We start from the raw sequence: 27,529 nt of genomic DNA on the forward strand, positions 1-27,529 counted from the left end.
TGTTTCAGATAGTTTCTGCTAATAGATTTCCCCCCAATCCTACCCCTTCGCCCATCTCCATAAGACCATCCTCTATTATCTTTGTCCTGTGCAATCTCACTCAGAACAACTTACGTGTGATGTAACCCTTTTCAGGGATGGTTGGCATGTGGTCATTTTCATCTGGCATACTACTGGCGGGTCTAAATGTATGTCCCAGGGTCTGACCATATTTAACGCTAGCTCTGCAAAACTAACACATTTTACCCCCACTCCCACCTCAGAGGGCACAGGTGCTTGCTACAGAGAGAAGGAAAGGGAGAAAGCACCCTGAGTGGGGCACGGTCATGTTGCAGTCCCTTGTCCATGTCTTCCTCCTGCTGGGATTTGGGGAACGCACACATGCACGTGTACCTGGAGTGTTTTTCAAGCTGCTGTGACTGGAATTTGAACCGTGCAGTCAGTCAAGTGGGACCCAGCTCCCTTAACCACTAGGTCACAGGGCTGGCCCCATTTTCTTTTTCCTTATAAATTTTATTCTGTAGTTTTTATTTTTGCCTTGACATGGTTTTTCATTTTTTTTTTATATATGCTCAAAAGTTTAGTAACAGAGATGAAATATCAAGCGTTTTAAAATCCAGACACTACAGAAACAGTGTGAGACCAGTCCTGCCTGCAGATGATAAAATCAACATTTCTCATGTCCTGTGTCTCATCATGTGTCCCGTCCTGAACAGCAGGTAACTGCAGGCCAAGTCCCGACTCCCTCCACCTAGTGTCCTCCCAGCTTTCCCATTTTCCAGCACAGTACTGAGCACAAAATGTCTGCTGGGTACTAGAGTCTATTCCCCTCCTTCCTTCCTTCCTTCCTTCCTTCCTTCCTTCCTTCCTTCCTTCCTTCCTTCCTTCCTTTGAAAGGTTTTTGCTATAGGGCACTAGAGTCTGTTCACTTTCTTTGTTTCCTTCTTTGTTTCTTTGTTGCTTTCTTTCTTCCTTGGAGAGGTTTTTGCTATAGGGCACGTGTGCTCGCCATAGAGACAGAGAGAAACAGAGAGCCAGAAAGTGAGAAAACACTCCCCAGGGGGATGACCATGCCACAATCCCTTCTCCACACACACACACACGCACCCTGCATGAGTTTAAGCCATCGGGTCCAGGACTTGAACCATGGACGACTACATGGGAGTCCAGCGACACAGCCATTATGCCATCTGCTGATCCCTGTTCACTTGATTCTTCAGAGCTGCAATATGGGCCAGATTCACAGGACCAACAAGCAACATGCTGAGTAATTTCATTTCAAACTCCACAAGTGAAGTCTTACTCCACATGAGGGCAGGGTCTGGGAAGAATCAAGGTGCTTGTGGCATAAAGGTATCTGGCTCCTCCTGCCTGGGGGGCAGAGTTGGTCTTCATTTCAGGGGACAGTCACTGGACACAGCCAGAAGACAACTGAGGAGAGTCGCTGGGAGCAGAATGCCCACATACGTGGTTCTAATGGCCCTCTAATGCTGGGGCACTCTGACGAGAGCTATTCCAGGAGAGGCCACATTGTTGTTCTCAAACCCTGCACAGAGTGTATAGTGTGAAACCCACGCCACAGCCCCAGCTCTGCTGTCACCCAGGTGGGCACGTCCAGGCTCCACACCTATAAAATAGGAGTAAAATTACCTGCCCCAAGGGATTCCCATGGGGTCGAACTGTGAAGAGCAATAAATAGCAGCTGATCTATCTACTCCCCTACATTTGCTCTCCAGCACCAGGCCTGCCCAATGCCTAGAAGGAATTCCTGCAGGCCCACCAGACCCTACAAAGCTAGTGTTTAGGCCAGATGCCTCTGAAGGCTTCCAGAAAGCCCCGAAGCTTCTTGATTTGTTAGTAGGGAAGAAGGTCCTTCTTGCCATCCCTAGTACCTAAGGCATGTTATTGACAGAAAGAGGATGAGGGGATGCACAGAACCAGAGGGACTGGTCCTAGGAAAAGCATCTTCAGCTGTGACCCCCCTCTTGAGAGCATTTTTCTGTTTTATTTTTTAAGTGATGGAATCCCATCACTTAAAAATAAGCCCTGAGGAATAAGCCCTGAGGTCTTTTAAGGCTGAATGCCTTTGCCACACCATCTGCATCTGAAGGAAGGTGTGAAGAGAGTGATCCCTCTAGGGAAGGGAAGGAGCAAGGGTCAATGTAATTAGGCTACTTACTCTGTCCCACTGCTAGGGCTGGGGAAAGAGCCCTTATTCCTGGGACTCTGTGTCCCATGTACCTGGTCCTAGCAAAAAGAAGTGCTGACAGAAGACCACCAAGAGTTTATGCCCTTCGAAGAATGCTGCCTGAGCCTTCAGCAGCCCCTGCTAGCCACCTCCATGCCTAGGCTTGATGTTCCCTCAGCAGCTGTCCTAACAACCCACCTACACTACACTGTGGTCAAGGGCAGGGACCTGCTGCCTCCTGGGTCACCTGCACCATCTGGCACTCAGGGGCAGTTAGGTTGCTCAGCTGACCTGCATAGAACCAGCCCCTGCTGAGCCACCAAACAGCTCACCCGATAGGGTTCAGCTGTCAGCATCTGGGCAGCACTCCTTTAGTGGAGGATGAGAGAGACCAGCGAGGTGAGCAACTCTGCCAGTCTTCCCAGTTACTCCTGTAGGGGCTGATGATGGAGGTTCCCAAGAAAACGCTGACACTTGCCTCCTCTTCCTCCCTCCCTTCCCAGGCTCTGTCTGACCTATACACCTGGAAAAAGATCAGATTGGTAATTTATTTATCATAAAGATTAAGACTTAGGCTGTTCCCATTTGAGGCAAAGACATAATTTCTTTCCACTGCTGTAAAAAGGAATGATCTTAGGGTGTCTCCAGAACTGGGTGAGCATGATCTTCACAAAGCTTTTTAAAAAGTGATTATTTAGTAATTAGGATATATTTTTGTGACATTTCTGGCTAAGCATGAACTGTCTTGAGGTCAGAGGTCATCTCATCCATCCATCTTCCCTAGGGGCTTCAATTCTCTGCCCTGATACTGTGTCCCCTCCCCTCCCTAGCTGCTTGCTCCACATCTCACTCTTGGTGGGGTTTGGGGGGATGTTGGCAAAGCTAAGCTGGCTGCTGGAGAAGATACGGGTTGTGTGGGTGGCAAGCACCAGGGATCCACATTTCTTCTTTCATGTCCCTGAAAGCAGCTCCCTAAAAAATCACTCAGGCCAGCTGCGGCAGCATAGCAGTAATGCTGAATCACGTGTAGATACCCAGGATCCTGGCTGGCTGCAGGTGGGATCAAAATGTGAGACCCCATTGAGGGTGCCTGTGTTTTTTTTTCCCTCTCTCTCATGAAAAAAGAAATAATAAATAATCTTTAAAATAAGTACTCAGTGGGGACCAGTAGATGACATAACGGTTATGTCGCTGGGCTCTCACATAGTTGACGGCAGTTCGAGTCTCAGACTCCATGGCTTAAAAGTCACGCTGGGCACATGTGCATGTGTGCCCAAAATCCCGAGAGGAGAATGGAGGAAAAGGTATTGTGGTGTGGTCATCCCCCTTGAGGGGTGATTTCTCACTTTCTGTTTGTCTTTCTGGTGAATGAACATGCCCTAAAGAAAAAAAAAAAGAGGGACTAGCAGTTGGTGTAATGGCTGTGTCGCTGGACTCCCATGTAGTCGACTGCAGTTCATGTCCTGGACATGGCGGCTTAAACTCATGCCAGGCACATGTGCATGCATGCCCAAGATCCTGAGAGAATGGAGGAGAAAGGATTGCGGCCTGGCCATCCCCCTGGGGGATGATTTCTCGCTTTCTGTCTCTGTTTCTCTGTCTTTCTGGTGAGCGCACATGCCCTATAGCAAAAACCTCTCCAAAACAAGAAAAAATAAAAAAAGAGTACTCGGCGCTCACAATCAATACTTAAACACAGTGACTGCTATGTACCTGGAGAGCCACCTCTGGTCTCTGGCTCATTCCCTAAGAAATGCAAGGGCATGTGTTGAAATACTACCTTTAACATCAGACAATATGGGTATACTTTCAAGCTGTCACTTACTAGGAATGCCTTAGCCTCTCTGAAGGCTACTTATCTGTAAAGTAGGGACTATAAAGGTATTGCCATGGAGGCTTGTTGGGAGGACTAAGGAAAATAGAGCCTGCAGAGTCAGTGCCTGATCCACAGTCACCTCTCAAGAAAGGTTAGCTGGCGTTCTCAGACCTGTCTTCCCCACCGGATCTTATGTTCATGTTGGCAGGGACCAAGTCTTTCTTATCCCCAGTGCCTGTCCTTTTATCATTCAATGTATCCTTGCTGAAGAACGGAAGAAGGAAGTTGAGTTGTAAGGATTCACAGAGGCCTGGGAAGCTGTATGCATTCCCAGGATCGGAGCAGCTTCAAGGAAGGGAAGCTAAGAGCATCCTGGGGAACTCTCCATTCTTTCAAGTCCTGCTGGCCCCATCTGTGCATTCACCAGGTCTTGGGCATCTCTTCCTTAACCCTCTGACTCCTAGCCATCCCAGAAGCCCTCCATGGTGGGGGCACAAGGGTAGTAGCAGGTGTGGCAAATGCATGAAAGGGGATATTATCTCTTTAAAGGGCAGTAATTAGTAATTCCAGCTGATGGCTGTGCTGTGCTATTTTAATGAAGAGTTCTATTTTTACAGAAAACACATAACTAACTGAGTGAAAAAGCAGGCTATTCTCTGAGTCAGGTGGCCACGCCTCTGGAAAGCCTAACTTCCCAGCCAGGAGGCCAAAGTCTGCACATAGCATGGGGATCTGCAGGAAGTGGGCCCCATCCTAGGCTGCACCTAGTTAGACTCAGGTATAAAAAGCAGGGTCTAAGTCTAATGACCCAAGTGTCACTTTGTCTAGCCATGTGACCTTGAACAGGTAACTTTTACTCCTCAGAGCCCCTGTTTCTTATCTGTAAAACGAAAATGATGGTATCTATTTACCCTGAGAATTGTTTTTTTAAAGAATTACTTAACTTTATTACTAATACTTCAAAATTTGGGATAGGGCACATGCGCTAGAGAAAGAGCGAGAAAATGAAGTAAGCCACCAGATCTGGGACTCAAACTGTGGTCGGCCATCGTGAGAGTCCAGCACCTTAACCATCATGCCACCTGCTGACCCCCGGCTCTGAGAATTGTTGTGTAGGAATAATGCACATAAAAGACCCATCAGGGGTTGGCATTTCATGAAGGCTTCAGTCCATGTCTGCCCTGTTATTCTTACTACCCAGCTCCTGTTATGTGCAAATGTTTACTTAGCCCCTCTGTGCCTTTGTTTCCTTATCTGTAAAATGTGAATAACCACTTCCTATCTCTCCTAGAGTTGCTAAGAGGATTACATGAGTTAATGCAATAAAATCCTTACAACAGTACCAGGCACAGAGCAAGCACTGGGGGTACTGGATATTATTATTGAAATACTTGAGGTTCTTCAATCTGTCCACCCAATCAGCTGTCCACCCAATCAGCTCCTCAGCTACTTGATCTTGAGATAGCATTTAACTTTCTCATTAGTTTCTTTGCCTTTAAAATAGGAGTGTTGTTAGGGCCAGTAGGTGGTGTGGTAGTTAGGCACTGGATTCCCACATGGCCAATCACAGTTTAAGTCTCGGACCTGGCAGCTTGAAAATCATATCAGTCGCATGTGAGTGCATACCCAAAATCCCGATAGGAGAATGAAGGAGAAGGGCCTGTGATGTGGCCACCCCCCAGGAGTGGTGACTCATTTTCTTTCTCTCTGTCTTTCTCACACATGCCCTATGGCAAAAACCTAAAAACAAACAAACAAAAGCAAATCAAATTAAAACAGGGTGAGAACTATGAGATGCCAAAATCCCTATGTAGTCCCTTCCTTCCTTCCTTCCAAAACCAACCCAAAACAACTCCTATGGTCTATTGGTTTCAGGGTGGGTCTATGGGGTGTACTGGATACCCAAATGTGGGTTCCCTACAGTAAGCGTAGGAGGCGAAGGAGAGGTCACAGTCTTTGAACCAAGACGCTTCCAAACTCAAACAATACATTCAAGGTGATTAGAAACAAAACCAGAATCAGTTACTTAGAATCAGTGATTCTTGGAGGCCAGACAGGGGCACAGAAGTAAAATGTGATGTTCTGCAAAGCTGACCTACTTTGGGAAGGTTCTGAGTTCACATCCAGAGACCTCCCTGAGTACATTGGCATGCCCATGAGCTGGGGCTGGCTAAAATGGGGTAGATTGTGGCATTGGGAGCCTGTTGGAGGTGCTATCTGTCTCAGTCTGTATCGCTCATGAAAGAAATAAAAAATTCTAGTGGCTCAGCTTTGAAGTGTGTGGGGGCTTCAGAGTCAAAGGGAGTCTCTGATGACCTGCAGGATCTGGATGCCCCGAGAGGTGAAGATGGTCCCTCAGAGGGCTGGAGTGGGGTGAGAAGGGCCAGCCTGACCAGGCCCAGAGGCCCCACCCATAGAACAGGATGTAGAGCAGGAAGGAGAGGAGCAAGAATCAGCTCTCTCCTCGCCTCCATTCCGGTTATTATCACCGAGTTCCAGAAAGGCCCAGAACCTGGCCAGGATACCAGGGACTTTCTGAGTAATGCAAACCTTCCAGACTCCTCCAAATACATAATGCTGGGAAAGATTCCACCAGGGCAATTAACTGGTTAAATACACACATGCTATTTGAGGGTATGATTTTTAAAGGAAATCTAATAGGAGTGACCGCCCTGACGGCGGCGGGGGGGGGGGGGGGGGGGGGCAAGGGGGGGCGGGCGCGCGGGGCGGGGGGGGGGGGGGGGGGGGGGGTGTGTGTGTCACAGTAAGTCCTAGCTTTAGTACTGTGCCAGAGACTAATCCCCAACACGGAAGGGACCCTGTTTAGCAGCTCTTTTTATCCCTAGCACTAATTATTTTTCCTTCGGTCTGGAGATTACACTGCCCCATGTCCTCTAATCTTCTAAGGCTCACCATGATCCTCCAACTCTTAATGAATTCATTTAATGTGGTCTGATTTTGAACCTTTAAAAATCAATAGCTTGAAAGCTTCTTCTTCCTGAAGTTAGCTCCTCTTTACTCAAGAGGCCCTTTCCCACCTGGTAAATGTCCCAAGCGCCACCTGTACTCCTGAACACCATGGGGCCAGACATTCTTGTGTAGTATGAGGCCTGATGGTTACCCCTATCAGCCTCCAGGCCCTCAACTGTAGGCCACCAACAGTTACCTTGAGACTCTCTAAACACAAATTCATAATCTTGAAAGACTTGAACACAAACTACACAGAGTCTTTTCATTACTATCCAGGCATGAAGAACTTACAGAAAGAAGGCCAGTAGGTAGAACAAACATTCTCAGCCCAGTATGAGAAGCAAAGAAGCAAATGCTTTGGTCTTTCCATCTATAATCCAATGAGACCCTTAGGGACTTGAAGGCCTCCCACTGTGGAGAGGATGTTAGCTCTTGCTTTGTGGGCATGGGCCCTTGCCTAGAGGCAGAAAGGCTTTGTCCCCAGGCTGGGGCACCCCTGCTACAGAGATCCTGCTATAGCGCTGCCACCAGCTCATGTTATAAAGAGAGATATCAAGAAGTATCAGGAAGCAAAGGGCTAACACTATCTTTGAAGACAAATTAATTCCTGTTGGAAAAAAACCTGCAAACATCTGTCTTCCTCCTTCCTTTCTTCTCCAAACAAACAAAACTACTTGTATCATCTACTCTCCTAGCTCTGAATGTAAGGAGACCACTAACTGGAGACTGAGGATTGTATCTTACAACGTATATGCATCACACAAGGGCAAGATCACAGAGGTTCTCATGGGACACCCAGTGAAGGAAAATGCTGAATGTCAACCCAGCTTGGCTGATGAGGAACTGACCTTTGAGGAAGGATCTGATGCTGCCAGTGATTATGCCTGGCTTAACACATCCCTCAGCCACATGGCCTGCAAGTTTCCTGATGATTGGTGTCCTCCTCAGGGGCTGTGACAGCCAAACATGTTTAATGAACCCAGCAAAGTGATAAACTATGTTTGTGTTAATACCTTTGATTCCAATTCCCTTGTTGCAGTGTTGGTATTTTAAGCATCCTTTTGATGTGTTACAAGTCCCTAATAAGAACAATCAAATAAACACACTGGGTTTAAGTCAGAAATGTTGACTGAAGCCCCAGGACTCCGATCCCTTCTGCTTGGTGGAATGCACCACCAGAAATATATCATGTGCACCTTGAAAAAAGGTGAGGCAGGCCAGGTAGATCAGACGGGTGCCCTTGAGGTCCAACTTTAGCCTCAACTGTTCAGTCACAGTCTGGACCCAGCCAATGCCTAGTTATCAGCTCAAACATTTTCCAAAACAGTCTAGGTTTCCTGGGGCAGATGGCTGTGGCAGTTCCGTTTGTTTACATGCGGCGAGCTCCGGCTTGTTGAGAGGGCCATATTGTTCCTAAGCGGGGGAGCGCCTCTGGGGCTCCAATACACCTCCTCCCAGGACTTTATGAGTCCCCTAGGACCAGGGCTGAGCCAGCAGAAACACCCGAGAGGGCCTACCCCAACTGATGAGGGGGTGGGAGAAGGCAGCCTTGCCCACTGTGGAAAGGGGAAGGGGAAACCATTTACTCCTCTGCTGCCCTATATACAGCCTGGGCTTTCAAAATCAGTCTGGCAGGCTGCCAGATCTGGGGCCAAAGCAGTGAGTGACAGGCTGGTTACTGGAAAGCTCCCATCATTAGCCCAGGAACTTTGTTTGGTTACTATGGTGACCTTCACTACAAGCAGCCTGACTAAAGCACAAGGAATCTGTTACCTAAAACCATCACCCTACACCACCCATGGCTTCAGGAAGGACGCTTATCAGTGGCCCGGTCCCCTTGACCTCATATTCTTGCCCCTCCCTGGCTGGCCTCCCATACCTAAAATGAGAAGAAAGGCCTAGCAAAGGCATCTCCAAGCTTGCACGGGATCTCTCACATTCCATGGATTGGCCCGGAACCCAGGCCCAAACAAGGAACCTGTTCTCTGAGGCCCCCTGCAGGTCCAAGCCTCCTGGCTGGCTAGGCTGGGACAGCCCAGCTAGCACATGTGTCCAGGGCTTAGTTGGAAGTCCACAGGATTTCTGGAAGCTGTTTGGGGTGTCTGGTTCCCACCATGCTAGGTTCACACTGTCCCAGCAAGGCCATCAGTCTCTGCCTCATCACGTTTCTGCCTTTTAAAATCTGAGCTCCATTATGTAAAGGTCACCCCACAGTGTGGAAATCAAGATCCTCTTTGCTTTGCTTTCTAATTTCTGAATTGAAAAGGACTTTCAAAAGTCTATCTCCAGAAAAGCTGGGATTTGCTCTGAGAGTCTAGAGGCTGCCTGTATGGGAATGGCGACATCTTATGCAGTAAGGAGCTTAGAAACCTTTTTCCAGAGCTTCCTTCCCTGCTTCCACTCAGGCCCAGACACCACCATCTGTACTTCCCTCCTCCGCCTCCTGCGGTACTGCATGCACTCAGCCCTCGGATCCCAGGTTACAACTGATGCTAAACAAGAAAACAGAAGCATGGTGAGGAGAAGCAAGTTGCCGCCGGTGGCACTTGGTGAGACCTGGACCTCACTGTGGCTCTCACACAGAGATAAGCTCAAGTGGACAGGGGTCCATTCACCCACTGGCATCCTGCCCTGTGCCAGGTATCTCCAAAACAGTGACATGGGCACAGTCCACATCCCAACAGTGGCCTGCCCACTTCTTCCTTCATTGAGGCAGGCTCTGGGAGCCAATGCACTGATGGCCTTTGCAGGAAAAAATAAAAGCTTCTAGAAGGCCTCAGTTAGCAGGATAGTAAGGTGCTCAATGGACGAGTGTGGACCATGGGCCTTTAAGTATCCCCTGAATGCTGACCTTGTTGAGGACGGCGAGGTCAGGGTGAAGGGGATTTGCTTTTTGTTGTTTTGCTGCATTGATATTTACTGGACCGGTTGTTTAATTAACTCCCTTGGCAACAGCTGGAGCCACACAGGGCTTGTTCCCAGTGCAGGGAGCAGCTGGAGAAGCAGTACACAGTGTCAATCGAAGAGCAATGACATTTCTCATTTCCTGACCCGTAATGGACTCAATGACATTTTCTGCTAATCCATGGGTTTCTGTACTCCAGAGTTTTATCTGTTGTGAATAGCATCTACTTATTTACAAAGAGACATGGTCACACCCTACGGTCACTCAACAGAGCTGGGTGGTAGATTCCCCAATCCCCACCACAGCCCTCTGGCTCCCCTCAGGCTTCCCTGCTTCACCTCCAGAGAGGTACCTTCTGCATCCTGCCTGCCTCCTCTATCTTCCTGGGTTTATTTTTTGCTTAAAACAACAGAGATTTGTTCTCTCATAGTTCTGGGAGTCAGAAACCCCTATATTTTTTTCCAGTTAGTTTTTCAGACTTTTAGGGCTGGCTAATATCAAAACAGAGGTCCTCAGGGGCCTGGAGGGGAGAGACTCATGAAAATAACCTGCCACTGATTCTCTTCCCTGCCGTCCCCTGGAGGAGTGAACTGCAAAAAGCAAGCCATTGCTGGGATGGGACATACTGGTCCCCAAACACTCTGTAGCATGATACTCTCCAGTGACAGGGAACAGAAGAACTTCCAGGGGCCTCAGGGAAGGGGCTCAAATGCTTTCCTCCTGATCTCAGAGCTGTCTTCCTGTTGCCAATCCCAAGGGCTGTCCCCCAGAACTCCTGAAGTCACCCTGTGATGTCTGTATGGGTAAGCTGTTCCCATAGCAGCAGATACTATTTTCCAGGGCAATTGCTTACAAGTCTCAGGGAAGCACTGGAGGCAGGCTTAGTTATTCTGCACACTAACAAACAGCACAACCTGCACCAGAGCTGCTAGACCTGGTTTAGGGTTAGGTTTCCGGTGTAAATCTGCTGAAAGCCATTTCCCTTGACACACACATGCATTGACAAAATGTTATGATTTAGAAAAAGGGGTCACACCCTCAAGGCAAGAACTCCCTTCCCAACCCCAGTGAAGATATGTTCAGTGAATGAAGCCTTTCTGAGTGAGGAGTCAGTGCCTGACCGAGGGTGGGAGAAAGGGCGGCAGCATCAGGGGATAATGCACATTGCCCATAGGGAGGGAAGATGGCTTCCTGGGCAGCCTAAGAGCCCAGGAAGGTGGAGGAGTCAGGCAAAAGTAGGAGGCAGTGGGACGGGGCAGGGGAGGCAGTGGGGAGCCAGAGGGCTGGCCTCACACAGTGGACAGACCCGATTCCCTATCACACCTCACACGGCTTGGGTTTCAGTAAGAGGCCTCTCTATACCAGACCGGGGAGGTGCTTTTGCCTGGTAGAAAACATTCAGCTAAGAATCTACAAAGAAACTCTGAGCCTAAGGTGCCAGATGCTGGGCAGGAAAGAAAGGGCCTTTAGGTGGAATTGGGGTCTAAGGAGGGGTTTAGTGGGCAGGGTGAAAATCTTCTTCCTTCACTTCTATTAGAACAGCTCAGCTCCAATCTGCTTCATATTCCTGGTTTCCAGGTAAGATTTCATTTGGAAAAGGGATTTGCTGATAAAACAATGTCTGATGCTAAGCTGTGTCTAGCCTCTTGTTTCTTTTGTAATAGGTACACACACCCAGGGGTAGGTGAGGAGCCCCTTCCCTTTCTCCAATCTGAGATTCTTTTTTCTTTTTAGAGAGAGAGAGAGATATTTTTGTTATAGGATGCATGCACTCGCTGGAGAGAAAGACAGAAAGTGAGAAATCACCCCACGGGGGGATGGCCACACCACAATTCCTTCTCCCCCATTCTCCTCTTGGGATTTTGGGCATACATACACACAGGCCTGGTGTATGACGTCTAGGTCTGAGACTTGAACCCCGGTTGACTATGTGGGAGTCCAGCAATGTAACCAATACACCATCATCTGCTGGTCCCTCCAATGTGAGATTCTAAACCTTTCTTTTATTTATTTATTTAATACATTTTTTTAATGTCAAGAAAGGCTGTTTTAGCTTTAATAAATCAAAATAAAAAATGTTAAGAGAACTTTGCTTAATACTTAAAGCCAGGAAACAGATTAGGATTCTGTTTGAATAGTAGGTACATGGACCTGTCCACAACTTGAGAGAAGACAAAACTACTTAACACTGGAAAAAAAAGCATAGGAGGTCAGTAATGTTTTAGTCAAAAGTCATAAAATTCTATTTCACCAGTTCAAACTCATGTACTTTATCTTCTGTTGTGGTCTGATCTTTCCATTTAAATTCTGGAAGATAGGGACCAGCAGTTAGCATAATGGCTATGTCGCTGGACTCCCATGTAGTTGACCGTGGTTCGAGTCCTGGACCCGGTGGCTCAAACTCACGCCGGGCATGTGTGTGTGTGTACCCAAGATCCCTAGAGGAGAATGGAGAAGAAGGGATTGCGGCGTGGCCATCCCCCCTGGGGGGGGTGATTTCTCGCTTTCTATCTCTCTGTCTCTCTCTGTCTGGCGAGTGCACACGCCCTATAGCAAAAAAACCTCTCAAAAAAAAAAAATTCTGGAAGATAATGTTCGACCCTGGACTTGTTTCTACCATTAAGCTAGCCATTTTCTTAGCTGTTTAGAACTCTTATTTCTGTGTCTGATTTTAGTTTTTGTTGGATAGCACTCCCTTCAGAACATCTTAGAGAGCTGGTCTGGTGTTCGTAAATTCCTTCAGGTTTTGTTTATCTGAAGATGTTCTTGTCTTCTTTTCCCATATGAAGGATAATCTTGCCAGATACAGTATTCTTGGTTGAAATTGTTTTACACTCAACACTTTGAATATATTTTTCCATTCTTTCCTTGCTGTCATTGTTTCCGATGAGAGGTCCGTGCTATTAGCCTGATGAGATATCCTTTGTAGGTAACTTGATGTTTCTCTCTTACCAGTCTGAGTATCTTGTCTTTGTCTGTGGTTTTGGTCATTCTGGCTACAATGTGTTTTGGAGAAGATCTTGGGTTGATCCTATTTGGTGTCCTTTGTATTTTTGGGGTCTGGATCTTTGAATGTCTCGCTAGGTTTGGGAAGTTTTCTTCCAGGATTTTATGGAATAAATTGTCAATGCCTTTATAAGTCTCTTCACCTTCTGGGATGCCAATTATCTAAACCTTTCTTTTTGACTGTTTCTGTTTCTCCCTAAGTCTGATAATAGTAACATACATGTATACATACATGTGTGTGCATGTGCACGCACACACAAATACACACTGGCATACATGCACGGGAACATAGGTACAAACATAAGTAGGTACACAGACACATAAATGCCCAAGCATGTACACCCACAGCAGTGGATCAGACCCTAACGGTGTGAAGATGGTGACTGGGATAAAGCAAGGTACTAGCATTGGTAGTAAAGAAACTTTGTCTTTTCTGTATTTTCCTTAAAATAAAACACAAAATTTTATCACTCTGTATTGCTGTATTATAATTGGGATGAATGAGACAGGGTAATTAATCCCTGTCCACACACACTGTTTTTAGTGTTTTAGGATTCTCTAAACTACTTTCCTTTTATTTTATATTTTTTTAGAGTTTTATTTTGTTTTGTTTTCTGCTTTAGGGCGCATGTGCTAGTAAGAGAGTGCCAGACAGTTACAGTGAGAAGGAAAGTGAGAAATCACTCCCTAGAGAAGATGGCTATGCCGCAATCACTTCTCCTCTATTCTCCTATTGGGATCTTGTGTGCATGTACAAGCACCCGGCATGAGTTTCAAGCCACTGGGTCCAGGATGTGAACCATAGTCAGCCATGTGGGAGTCCAGTGTCGTAACCACTACACCATCTGCTAGTCTCACTACTTTCCTTTTAAAGTAAAGGGAATTAATTTTTTTTTTTTGAGAGGTTTTAGCTATAGGGCACATGCGCTCGCCAGAGAAACAGAGAGAGAGAGAGAGAGAGAAAGCAAGAAATCACCCCCCAGGAAGAATGGCCACGCTGCAATCCCTTCTCTCGGGATCTTGGGCATGCACACACACACGCCTGGCATGAGTTTACGCCACTGGGTCTGGGACTCGAACTGTGGTCAACTACATGGGAGTTCAGTGACATAGCCATTACACTAACTGCTGGTCCCAGGAATTGAATTTTAATAGTCTCTTAAATGCTGGATCAGGGCTCAGATTCAAGGCTGTCCCTTGAGCACAAAGGATGGGCTATATTAAACTGGCTATACACTTTGCTTACACCTGGCTGTGGGCAGCAGGGACCTGCCTGGGCCACAGCGGCAGGAAAATGGGCAGAGTCAGGAGCTAGCATGCTGCAGGAGGAGGGTCTGTCTAGATTAGGGAAAGGAGGCCAGGCTCAGGGGTCTTAGGGGTGTGGACTAGGTTGACAGGTGGGAGGAATGTCAGCCCTTGGCCTTATTCGGTGGGGCACATTTTATATATGGAGTTTATATTTCAGAAACTCTGCCACTCTGGAAGCACCTTTCTTTAGCTTTGGCAAGGAGAAAGTCATCCACAGCCGTCCTCAGCACCTTGGCAAAAGCCACAAGCAAAACCACCTACAGCGTCCTCTGAAAGAGGCCAAGGGCACAGGAGAGCCTGAGCCTTGCTCCTGCAGTCAGCCCTGTCTTTAACAGGCTAGGGAGGGGCAGAGGTGGAAGCCCAGGTTTCCCTGTGAAGGGAACTTCCCAGAGCTAGGACACTTCCAGCTTCCCTTCATCACCCATCACTGCCTAGGCACCCTCCAATTTTCCTTAATTCTTTGTGAACCTGTTTATACTGCCTGCATGAGTCACTTCTCAGGGTAACAAGGACCCTGGTATCTTTCCTATCGTCTGGCACAGGTTAGCCTTACAGTGGCTTTTAATGGCTTTTTTTTTTTTTTTTTTTTTATAGGGCACGTACACTCGCTAGAAAGACAGAGAAAGACAGAGAGACAGAAAGAGAGAAACCACCCACCAGGGGGGATGGCCACACCGCAATCCCTTCTCTTCCATTCTCCTCTTGTGCTCTTGGGCATAAACGCACACGCGCCCGGCGTGAGTTTAAGCCACCAGGTCCAGGACTCGAACCACGATCGACTACATGGGAGTCCAGTGACATAGCCATTACGCTAACTGCTGGTCCCTAAATGGTCTTTCTTCAGACTCAAGTGGAACAGGGAGGGAGGAGGGGTGCTTAGGAGCCCCTCACTCAGGGATCACAGGATTCAGAGAAATAAAACTTGCGACACTTGTGGCACCTGCCCCTGAGGTGAGGAGGGCAAAAATCGAAAGATGAACTCTCCTTAGCTCCCTCACACAGAACAACACACCCTGCTGCCTCAGTAGGCCCAGCACAGTTCCTGTTCTTGTCCTAACTGGGTGACAGCAGGTCCTCTGTGTACGAGTGGGGGTAGGAGGACCTAGTCCTGACCCTCCTACTTGCTGCCTGGGCCAAGTGTGAGTTGAATCCTGTGTCAAGAAGAGAGGCATCTGGCTGATGCAGTAAGGGGTGCTGTGGAGGAGCAGGCTCACCCTGGAGAGCCCATCCCAGCGGCCGGCAAAGAAGAAGCAGTCGGCCTCCTTGGAGGCAGGAGGATGGCACTCCAGCTTCTGCAAGCCTGACCATGGTTAGAATCCCATCCTTGGCTGCTGTCAGGGTTATGATTAGGTTACGCAAGTTGGCGCTCTCATGGGACTTATGCAGAGTCCTGGATGGGATGCAGGCAGCTGAGCGTGTGCTTTCAAGCACGACCTCTTCTGCAGTCCATGCAGCCTCCTGTGGAGGTGTAGGAGAGCATAGACTCCCACACATACGCCCGCCCCCAGCACCACTACAACCATTCGCCCACCTTACAGGTCTTCACCGCCTTGCTTCTCCACCTGGAAGTGCGCATGCAGTGGGTGCTTATCCTTTGCGTATTGGCTTGTGACTTGACAGCACAGAGTGTGGCCAGCTTACCCCCAGCCCAACAGTGTCCCCATGGAACTCACTTAAAGTTCTCGGGGTACTCCGTGATGGCCATGTTGGTGACGTCCAGGGCATGCTGGTAGTGTTTCTGTGCGGAGAAAAGCAGGGCCAGCAGGTGGAGGGCATTGACATCATCCCTGCACACCTTCAGGGCTTCCTGCAGCTGCTCCATGGCACTGGAGATCTGCCAAAGGAAACCCACGGGCTTAGGGGCTTTCCCTGGGCACCCACCTCCCCAGACTCTGGGGCTGGGCACAGCCAAAGAGGGCGCCCCAGGCATACTCAAGTGAGGCCCGGACACTGCGGGGGTGGGGAGAGCAAGAATGGTGCTGCAAGAAAATATATCCCCCAATTAGCCTAGCAAGGAGGGACCTGCTGTCCCACTCAGGACTAAGGAGGAGCAGGTCTAAAGTATGGCACATAGGGCCTGGGTAGACACTGGGAAGCATTTCACATGCTGGAGGAGCGGAAGCTCCAGGGAGAGGCAGTCTTGGCTGCTTGTAGAAACATTTTCCTGGAACTCTAACACAGGTTACTTAGGTCCTGCCCAGAGGGAGGGAAGGGACTGCCTGTTTTCCAAAAGAAGGTGCTCCAGGCAAGGGGAACAGTTTGACCGGAGGCAGGGAGGCATGCAGAGACCAGGGCCCAGAAGAGGGGCACTGGCTGTTAACATGGGCACCGTTTGGGGCCTATCCAGATTCTGGTCCTATTCTTTAAAATGTTTTCCTTCAGTTCAACAAATAATTAGTAAGCCTGGCTCTGTACAAAAGATGGAAGGCTGGGTGGGATGAGGTCAGATGGACAGGATAAGAGAAGCCACACTTGGAGGGTCCAGGCATGTGAAGCAGTGAGCAGCCTCTGCAGGCATCCCCTGGTGCCTGAGGAAATCCTTGCCTTTGGGTGTGGGTAGAGTTCAGAGCAGTGAGACCAGGGACTGCCATGAGTCTTTACTTTCCCTGGCTTGGGTTTATTGTTTTTCTTCTCAGAGTGCTCCATGAAAGAGGGCAGGTCCCAGCTGCTCTGAGAACCCTGTTGGTGAGTTGAGCAGGGGCAGGTAGAGCAGGGAAAGGCACCTTCTACTGCCCCTGCCTAGCCTGCCAGACAGGGCCCTAGTACCTTACTAGATCTAGCTGTGGAGGGCCTTTGTGACTTGTGGCTATGGCCATGGCCCTTTTGCAAGTAGTAACAGGGTTACCCAGGTCAATCAACTGTCCAGTACATCCCACAGGGACAGTTTTGGGGCTAAGACCACACATCTGCCTGGCTGCCTGACACCTTGCCAGATGTATCCCTGCTCACAGGTGGACCCTATGGGGGAATTTGGATGCTTTAAGGAACTCCCTTTTCCCAAAGAAACATTCTTAACATAATACTCCCACAGGTTGCTGACATTCCCTGCGTGCCTCTCTCAACTCCAAGTGCACCTGTTAGAATCTCTACCTATCTACTGCTCCGCCAGGGAAATCAATAAGCTCAGAGAGAAAAGCTCCTCATCTCATGACCCCAGCTAAACACCCTGGCAGGGTCCAGGAAAAGTTCCCACAAGCATTAGGGAGAAAAGAAAATTTTGGTCGTCACTAAAGCGAGCAGTTGTTTTCAAGAGGCCGGTCAGCACTGGTTTCTACAGTAGCTCGCAGAGCAGTTTCATGTGACCTGCATCCCCCTTACGTAGTCCCTCCTTTCTCCACCAAACACACCCAGAGGCATCGCACCCTGCTCAGCACCCCTGCCTCTGATGGCACCTTCCTGCCTCTTACATCGATCAGTTATGGTTGTTTCAGCCAGGTGAGGTGTTGTAGAAAGAGAATTGTATTTGTGAATTCATAAGGGTGGGGTTCTAGCGTGGCTCTGCAGCTCACTAGCCTTTGTCCCTGATGCTATTGCCTCTGTGAAACCAGTTTCCTTATCAGCAAATTAGGCATGTGCTCTGCCTTAGAAGAGTTAAAAGAGCTAAAGTCCAAGTAAACAAATATGCTTGTTTACCTTCTTTCCCTTCCGGCTTTCAAATGTCCCCACCCTGACAGGCCCAGCATTACAGAGCTAGGTAACAGCAACAGGGCCTCCCACATGGGAACGCTGACTCGCCAGTGCTCACTTGTGAGCTCGCACGCAGGATTCTAAACCTGTGTCAGGTCAGCGCCAGTCTCTTCATAAGTTATGGGCTCAGGGGAATGGCAGGGCACAGTTGACCACCACCCGCCCCCCATCCCCAAATATCTAGCACCTCCAGCCTGGCCCAACTTCCCAGGATGCCTGAGTCTTTTCTCCCACATACTGTGGCTAAGCACCCTTAGTTCACAGTTTTGCTCCCTGTTGAAATACCAGTCTCCGCCTTGCCCCGCACCTCATTCACCTAGTGTTGGGAGTGGAGGCCGTGACAAGGTATGATAGAGGGAGGACTGGGAGAGAGCCCAGCAGCTGCTGCAGGGCTGGTAAGGCCTGACCCTGTCACTGAATTGGCTAGCTATAGACCCAGAGCTGATCAGGCCTCCTTCCTGAACCTGTTCAAGAGGAGACAGAGAAAAAAACCACTTGCTTAGTGGCTGACAGACACCCTCCGCTCTGTCCCATCTCAAAGCTTGCAGTGTAAGAGCCTGGGCTCTGGGGTCAGGTTGGGGTGTGGGTCCCAGTTCTGCCACTTTCTGTCTGGCCCCTTAGGGCAAGAGGGATTCACTTCTCCGAGCTGTAGCTTTTCTGCTGCGACAGGAGGATAATGGTCATACCTATTGATATTTTAGTGGTTATGAGAATGAGACATGGTATAAAAAATGTCTTATAGTGTGCTGCTATAACACTGCAAAGTGTGCGTTTCCCTTTTCAAGGAACCCCAAGCCCAAGAAGCTAAGGAACGGGTAAGATCTGTCCATCTGTTCTGAGGCACATCTGCCCTCATGATCTCAGGTCCAGGAGTTGCCTTAGCTCCTGCGACTCCATCCACATCAGGTCCATCCCCTTGGGAACCTTATGAATGTTTGTGTAAGTCTTGCCCCTTACCAAGCTTCAGACACAGCTTCCCGTGCTCCTGTGGGGCCCTGGGTCCCCAGTCTGCATCATGACCTTTGCACAGGCTGTGGGCACTACCAGGAGGACCTTGCTTTGCAAATAGTTCAAGGAGAATTTGAGAAAGAAGCAAAGGTCATTGTCACTGCTGGCTCAACTTCCCCGGGGCTGCCTCCCTGAGGCTGCTCCTCCCCTGGTGATTGTGCTAGGGCAGACTCCATCATCCTGGGCTAGGTACCCAAACCCATAGCTGTCACTGCTCTGGACAGGAGGTGCTGGTTGAAGAGTCTTAGAGACCGAGGCAGGTGAGCTGGCTTAGAGTCCATTCAGGGGACCCTCATCTCCCTGAGGTTTTTAAGACTCAGGGGCCCCAGGGAAACTGCTCACCAGCCTCCACTAGACTGGCCCAGTCATCTCTCTGGAGGATAGATGCTAGTCATCATAGATGGGTGAATAATTAAACAGATTTAAAAATGCATCACCGGAGCATTATCATTAACTTGATTGGCAAGAAAAGCACTGGTTCTTTTACAGAGGACTAAAAATAAAACAGTCTCAGGTATCTTTCCACTGGTGTTCTGGTAGTAGAGCAAGGCTCCCGGAGAGAGAGATATAGAGGTCCTTAGGCCTGGTCCAGGACCTGGACTCGGGAGTGTGGGCGCAGTGAGGAGCAGGGCTGGGATAGGCTGGGAGGTGGAGGAGGGATGGGGTGAGTCATGGGAGTGGGTGGTGCAAGAGGAGAGGAGTAGCGAACAACAGCGGGAACGACAGCAGGGCCACTGGGAGAAAATGGCGAAGACAGAAGGACCTGGAGGCGTAGGATGAGAGGAAAGGGGCCCCAGCAAGGAGAAACTGCAGCAAGAGAAGCCAGGCCAGTGCAGGGATTAAGGGGAAGGTGAGGCAGCCAGCACACAGCCTGGAGTCAGGAGAAGCACGGCTTGCTGAACGAACTGAAGGCCAGGTAGGAGGCTAAACCTTGACACGTACCAGTAAGACCAAACTCCTGGGCCCAGTGAGACCAGGCTTCAGGCCCCCATCTCCAAATGGGTGAGAGAAGTGGGATACCTAGAGCCAATGGGTTGGTGGCAGTGGTCTTAGAGGGCTCAGGTGATCAGCAGATAGGAGGCCCCTGCCCTGGGCCTGAGGCCAAACCTTGATAGTGGTATCCACAGGGACAGGCAGAATCTTTGGGGTCACATAGAAGGCCCAACCAGAAACAATTCCATGTGCCAATCGGTCTATTCTGTGCCCATCACAGGTCAGCAGCTTTACCCACATTATCTGACTTCGTCTGCCCTCTGAGAGGGGTATGAATATGCTCAAGTAACAGATAAAGAAACAGGCAAAGAGAGGTTAAGTCACTTGCAGAGGGTCACACAGCTGGTAAGAAGACTTGCCAGAAGATCAGCAGCCCCTAGAACCTGAGGGTTAGGAATTGTTACAACCCACCTGTCGGACGAGGGCCAGTTGCAGGGAGACATAGAGGATGACCTGGGGGTCGTCAGGTGCCAGCTGCTGGGCTCTGTATAGGGAGAGGTAGTGACAAGTCAGTCACCAAGGGCTGAGTAACCAGTGTGGGACTTGGGGCTTCAGCATGTTGGCCCTAAATTGGGTGCTATGAACTATATGTTGGGGGATTCTGCCAAGCCCCACTTTAGAGGAGTCCCTAAGTGGGAGATGATGGCTCTGACAGAAGGCCCCAGGAAGCCCAAAGCAGGGATGGTGGCTCTGAGAGGGCTGGCACTAGCTAAGGTAGGAGCCATCTGTGAGCCCTGAGAAGACAGACTCAGAGGGAGGGGTAGGAATATGGAGTGGTGGAAGATGGTGTGTATATGCACATCACACAGGCCTGGTCCCTTACCTCTGAGTACCTGTCAGGCCAGCTATGGCCTCTCCATTATAGGGCACAAGTTCATGGCTACCTGAGGGTAGAGGGCCTAAGAATGGCCTGTCTGGGCAAAAGGCCTTAGTTATGAAGAGCTGGTGAGGGACAGAGGGAAAAGTTCCCATCCTCAGAGTTTAGTGGGGCTTAGCCAGGACTGGAACCTCCTACACCTCCTTGGTCTGGGGAACAGTGTGCCCCAGAGTGAGGTTGAAATGCCATATGTTCCCATGAAGCTGGCTCAGAGTCTGAGCCAAGCCCTACCCAACAGTACTGCCACATCAGGGCTTGAGAGGGAGTGGGACACATGCAATGGACTCAGATGGAACACATGGGATGGGCCAGAGGATAGAGAGAGAGGAAGGGGAGGGAAGAGGGAGGCTCAGGTGGAAGCTGCAGTGGAGAAGAAGGGCTGAGTAAGAATGGGCTCAAGGGAGGGCACCCCTAGAGGGAGGGGTTTTGCTGCCTCTCCCTCCTTCCCTGACCCTGGGCTGCCAGGAAATGTCTTTTAGGGGTTGGGGAAGGGTGTCCCATAACCCTCAGGTGGTTAAGAAGGGATCAGATTTTTTTGAGCCTCTGCTACTTGTAGAACACTGTGCAAGGTGTTTTTCCTGCTTTACCTTGTGTAATTATCAAAGCAATAATGGGTTATGATCTCCATCTTAGAGCTCTGAACCCTGGGAAGGTGTGGCTGAGCCTGGTGCTCTGTAACCCCAGCTTCTGTCTGTCAGTGGGAGCTCCACCAGTGTTGCAGGCCCAGAGCTGAGAGTAGGGCTCACCTGTCTGCCCAGCCCCAAAGCTGGTCCCTTCCTGCTGTGTGACCTTGCAAAGCTGTGGTTTTCTTGACCATAAAACAGAGATATAAATCTTTGCTTTGTCTACATCAGAGGGCTGGATGTAGCAAAACACGTGATTGCACCACCTCATGCCACCAAAGTCAAGAGGGACCTTTGTGGGAATTGGAGTGTCCTACCTCTCCAGCATCTGCAGCGCCTTCCGGTGCAATTCATCCTGCTTGGACTTCAGGGTGGCTGCAGGAGACAGGATGGAGACTGATCAACAGGAGCTAACAGAGAGGTGCCAACGTAGCTCTGTCCATCGAGTCATCCCCAGGGAGAGGCTTCTTAGGGGCAGGCACTCACCGTCAGAGGCCTGTAGGCTGTAGGTGAGACCTAGTGCCAGGTAGCCCTTGGGGAGGAACTCCCCAGCTTCTTCCCCAAGGCCGATCACCATCAAGGCAAAGTGCTCAGCCTCCTCCAGCTGCAAAGGAGAGAGGCAGAGATAGAGGTCACTGGCAAGGGCTCTGCTGTCCCTGGAAGGGCAAGACAACTCATAACCACCAGTCCAGGATGCAGCTGGGTAAGAGCGGACAAGAACTGCAGTTCTTCACATGTGGGCAGCATGACCAGAGAAGCCAGGTGGCCTGCTGAGGCCACACAATCACTGAAGGGAAACATCAGAGTTATCTCTACCAGCAAGTGATTTCCTGGACCTGTTCTCCCACTGTGGGCCTTGTGCTCTCACAGAGAGAAGCTTCCCTTGTTTCAGAGACCCCAACTCCCTAAAACTTGTTCTGAGAGCATGAGCCCAGGACCAGGCCAGTCTGTGCCAGCAACTGCTCATGTGGCCTCTGCAGGGCTCTGGGTCTGTGTCCCCACTCCCCCCTTCCCCCCCCACACACACACACACTCAGCAGACAGCAGGGAGCCAGGGTTAGTGTGCAGGCAGGGCTCTGGGGCTGGGCCTTGGGAACATGAGTCTCGCTGGTACTCACCAGCCCCATACAGCAGGCGGGCTGCCACCCTGGCTACATCTGTAAGCTTGCTCCCTCCCTTGAGACAAGAAGCTCAAACTTTCAGGGGAAAAAGGCCTAGGGCTGTTTCTGTCCTGGGAGTAGGAGGGACTGTTCCAGTTGGAAAATGACCAACTGGTGCGGTCACATGTGCACACATCATCACATGCATCACGAGACATAACGAGAGTGGCACATGAGGCAGGCCTCATGAGCACTCTGGGGCACCTACAACCGTCAGGCTGGTTGGGGAGGCAGGAATCAGCAGGAGCCTCAGCCTCATCCCATCACATTCTATATGCCTCCAAGAAAACCCCCTCTCTTCCACCAGACCCAGGAAATGTCATCTGCCCACGTGCTTGGTGTGGCAGTATGCCCAAATTCATGTCACTGAGAATACTAGTTTCCAGAGAGGGCAGGGATGCTTCCTCTGTTACCAAGATTGGCACTGCCCACAGTAAGGGGGCTGAATGCATCACTCCCAAACTCTTCTGTGCCACCCAGACATCAAAGCCTCCTAACCATGGGCGTCTCCCCAAGTCACAGGCTTACAAAGTCAGCCAACTGGGGAGCTAGATTCAAACTCAAGCTCGCTTCTGGAAGCAAAGACAGTACTGTCCCTGCCCTCTTCTATGCTGTCCTGGCAGAAGAGGGCAGTTGTGTGCATTGTGGGGTCTGATCCTGGACACACCTGGGCTGGTAGAGCCTCTTAGCTGGTGGAGGTTGGAATTGAGATCCTGAGACAGGCCATGAGCCCTGGGAAGGCAAGTTGGGCTGAGTCCACCATTTGGGCAGTGCTGTGGTGAGCTATATGAACACACAGATCAAACCCACTATGCAGAGAGGGAGAAAATAAAGCCACAGTACAAGAGAAACAGAGTGAGTCACTAGATGTCCCAAAGAGACACTGTCCTGTCCAGCACCCTGACCCGTGCTGACCAGGGCAGCCCTCCAGCTGCCTCATGGCTGAGCTCATGCTGCCAAGCTAGGCAATGGGCCACCTCTAGGCTGGTAGGCTGGTCACTGACAGGGTGAGGGAGTCAGGGGAGCTGGGCTTCTGCCTTTGGCATCATCAGACCTGAGGACTTAACCAGGGGAGGCAGTAGCTGGGGAAACCCCACTACTACCTGATGCCCCTGGAAGGGGCATGTGCCCAAGATCCCGAGAGGAGAATGGAGGAAAAGGAATTGTGGCATAGTCATCCCCCTTAGGGAGTGATTTCTCGCTTTCTATTTCTGTGTCTCCAATGAGTGCATGTGCCCTGTAGCAAAAATCTCTCTAAAAAAAAAATGTTGGAGGGACCAGCAGTTAGCGTAATGGCTATGTCGCTGGACTCCCATGTAGTCGACCATGGTTTGAGTCCTGGACCCGGTGGCTTAAACTCACACCAGGCATGTGTGCGTGCATGCCCAAGATCCCGTGAGGAGAATGGAGGAGAAGGGATTGAGGCGTGGCCATCTCCCCGGGGGGTGATTTCTCGCTTTCTGTCTCTCTGTCTCTCTCTCTTTTCAGCAAGTGCATGCACCCTATAGCAAAAAACTCTCCGAAAAAAAAAAAAAAAGAGAAAGTTGGAGTCAGATGGTGGCATGAGGGTAAAACATGATGCTCTTCATGGCTTTAGTCCAGAGACCTCTGTGAGTGTGCATGCCCCTGATATGGGTCTGGTTGAAGGCTGGGGATGGCTCACAATATTGGAACCCTGTTGGGGTGCTATCCCTTTCACTGTTTCTCTTGCTTGTTCATAGGAGAAATAACAAACACACACAAATAAATGAACTCAGGCAACAGAGGGTATGGAGGTTATGGCAACTAGATCCTGCATGGCTAACTGCACAGTTTTGAGTCCTGGACCTGGCAGTTTGAAAAACACACTGTGTATGTACATGTGTGCCCAAAATCCTGAGAGGAGAATGGAGAATATGGGGTTGTGGAATAGTCATCCTATGGAGGATGTTTTCTCACTCTCTCTGTCGCTATAAGCACATATGCCCGATAGCCACCCCCCCCCCCGAATAAAATCCCAAAACAAACCAAAAAAAAGTCTAACTGTTCCAGCTGCAGTGGCTTAGGTGGTAGGGCATTGCTGGACAGTCACTGAGCAGCCCAGCACCTGTCCTCCTACAACCATCTTAGTCATCTTCCTCCTCACCTGGTGCCAGGAGTCATTTCCAGTCTCCACACACTTCCTCCTGTGGCCTCAAAGTTAACAGCTGGTGGCTGCTGTTTTTTGTTTTTTTGTTTTTTTTTTTGAGAGGCTTTTGCTATAGGGCGCGTGTGCTCGCCAGACAGACAGAGAGAGACAGAGAGACAGAAAGAGAGAAATCACCCCCCAGGGGGGATGGCCACACCGCAATCCCTTCTTCTCCATTCTCCTCTCGGGATCTTGGGCACGCATGAACAGGCGCCTGGCATGAGTTTTAAGCCACCAGGTCCAGGACTTGAACCATAGTCGACTACGTGGGAGTCCAGTGAAACCATAGTCCGTGGGAGTCCAGTGACATAGCCATTACGCTAACTGCTGGTCCCATGGCTGCTGTTTTAACAAGCTCAGGTTATGGCGCTGGGCCCTCCTTGCTCATCAAAATACTTCCAGGGTAAGAGGTTTTCAGAATTCTTTGCAACCTTTCTCCTCTCAATGACACGTTGCTCTTTAGTACCCTCTTTACCATTGTCCAGCCATGTCTCCTCGTCACACTAACCAGGTGAAGATCTGCCTCTGCATCCTCCCTTGCAATTTGACAGTGATGGAGGGGCTCCTGGCATTTTCACAGCACCACATCTATTGATGGAAGGTATTTTACCGCCAAAGGTTCTGAGGCACAGGCACCTTAAGTGACCTAAGGCCACCTGCCTAGGAAATGGCAGAACTTTATTTCCAACCCAGGACTCCTGATGCTAAATCTAATTCATGGCCACTCCGTAGTGTTTCATTCTCTTCTCTGACCCTTTGGTAAAAGCATACATTGAAGGGTATATATTGTTTTGACCCATTGTTTTTGCTTTATGTCAGTAAGGAAAAATCTTCTGACTTTACAAGTACCTGTATCTCACCAGTTTTCCTAATTTGGTTCCTACACAGACAGACTCCCTGCTTGCACACTTTGCTGGTGCTCAGGGCTGCCTCATTCACTTTGTAGTGGGCCAAAGAGGTTTTACCCTTGGAATCTTCCTTTCTTTTTTTTTGAGAGGTTTTTGCTATAGGGCGTGTGCGCTCGCCAGACAGACAGAGAGAGACATAGAGACAGAAAGCGAGAAATCACTCCTCAGGGAGGATGGTCACGCTGCAATCCCTTCTCCATTCTCCTCTCAGGATCTTGGGCACACACGCACACGCGCCCGGCGTGAGTTCCAAGCCACCAGGTCCGGGACGTGAACCACGGTCGACTACGTGGGAATCCAGTGACATAGCCGTTACACTAACTGCTGGTTCCCGAATCTTCCTTTCTTCCTGAGAACTAGAGAAAGTTCATTTCTGAGCCTACAGAGCTTCATTTAAAGAACACTTCCCCCACCTCCTTGTTTCTTCCCACAGAGCCCTGAACCTACTGTTAAGCCTACTGCTAGCTGTTCTACTGAAAAAAAATCCCCATTTTTTTCCTTGGAAGGTAGGCAGTCTTCTTAATTTCTACAAGCTGGTGGCAGGAGGGTTGGCACTCTTTTTTCTCTGCCTCATAAGCACTTAATCCATCCTCCTGGCTCTGCCCACTCCTGAGTTTGGAAAACGAAGGCAAAAACTTAAAGGCACATTCTTTTTGAGTGTCTGCTCTTTTGAAGGTGTTATAACTGTGACAGCTACCATTTACAGGTACCTGCGACATGCTAGGCAGGGTCACACCTCTCTCAACTCTGGTGTTCCCTGCTACTCCATGACCATGAACATAGCTATTTCCAGGTTACAGATGAGGAAACTGAGACACAGGGAAGGTAAATTATTCCCTCCAAGTCACACAGCTGGAGAGGGAGTTGGTGGGTATTTGAACTCTAGCTTCTGTGCCCTCAAAGCACTGCTTCCCACCTCAGGGAAAGATGAGAGAGGTCTGTGATGCTACAGACCTTGCCAAAGGAGAGCGTGCCCCATCGTTTCACAGCCTCGTCTCCTGTCTGGGACACACAGCACACATGCACGCCCCATCATCTTTGCCTATGCAAGTTTCCACTCATTACGTTAGCTGAATTGTAAATAATTGCATTTGGAGGGGTACCAAAAAATGTGTACATCTTGTTTTCCTCTGGCCCCAAAATGGAGACCCTGGCAGAATGCTGTCCATGCCAAGGCAGTAGGCTGCCATGCAGGCCTTTCTGGTTTTTGTACTGCTTTCACTGGGTCGGAGCCTGGGAAACCTTCTCCCAATCCCACACACACATATCCAGGAAGCCTCAGGCTAAGCCCTGGGGCCAAGGATCTCCCCTCCAACCCCAAACCTGCCCCAGCTACTCCCACCTGTTGTATACTCCCAGGTCAGCCAGCATGTGATCACAGAAATCCTTCTGTCTGGCCTCCGCCCAGGAGAAATGTTGCTCTCAGGCCCAGACCCAGCCTGGGGAGTCCCATGCTGGCTCTGAGTATGAGGACAGGATGTGGGGACAGCAGGTACTCCGCCTATGGGCACAGGGCCACCCAGGTCAGTTTCATCCAGCATAACTTGTTTTTCAGATGTCCCAGTTTCAATCTCCTTTCCAGCAAGCCAGGCCAAATTGTCCACCCCCAGATTTCTGTCCTCTGCTCATGAGGCTTGTTGGGCAATGGCTGGGCCTGCTGGGGGCTGACGTGAGCCAGAATAGCTAGCTGTGGAGGCAGGAGATGGAGGGAGACGGAGGGGGTGTGAGACACCTTTCAGAATCTTCACCCTGTCCCATACACTAACACTCCCTGACTGCTTGTCAGACCCATTCTTCCTGCTGCGAGACTCAGGAACAGAGAGTGCTGGGATGCCCATCTTCTGGCCCCCCCTGGAGAACAAGCTGCCCTCGGCTACACCATAGCCTGCTCTCTGCGTAGCACCAACCCAGGG

General features: G+C 49.8%; 1 protein-coding gene across 1 annotated transcript in view; it reads right to left on the reverse strand.

Annotated features, from left to right (window-relative positions):
• The window catches only part of TTC7A (tetratricopeptide repeat domain 7A), a 142,337-nt gene that overhangs the window by 34,968 nt on the left and 79,840 nt on the right, over window positions 1-27,529 (reverse strand). Inside the window, 4 exon segments of the mRNA XM_006159882.3 lie at window positions 15,867-16,027; window positions 20,293-20,365; window positions 21,699-21,756; window positions 21,868-21,985. Coding sequence (XP_006159944.1) covers window positions 15,867-16,027; window positions 20,293-20,365; window positions 21,699-21,756; window positions 21,868-21,985 — 410 coding nt within the window.

Source organism: Tupaia chinensis, unplaced genomic scaffold (assembly GCF_000334495.1).
Source record: "Tupaia chinensis unplaced genomic scaffold, TupChi_1.0 Scaffold000661_1, whole genome shotgun sequence".
Lineage (NCBI taxonomy): Eukaryota > Metazoa > Chordata > Mammalia > Scandentia > Tupaiidae > Tupaia > Tupaia belangeri.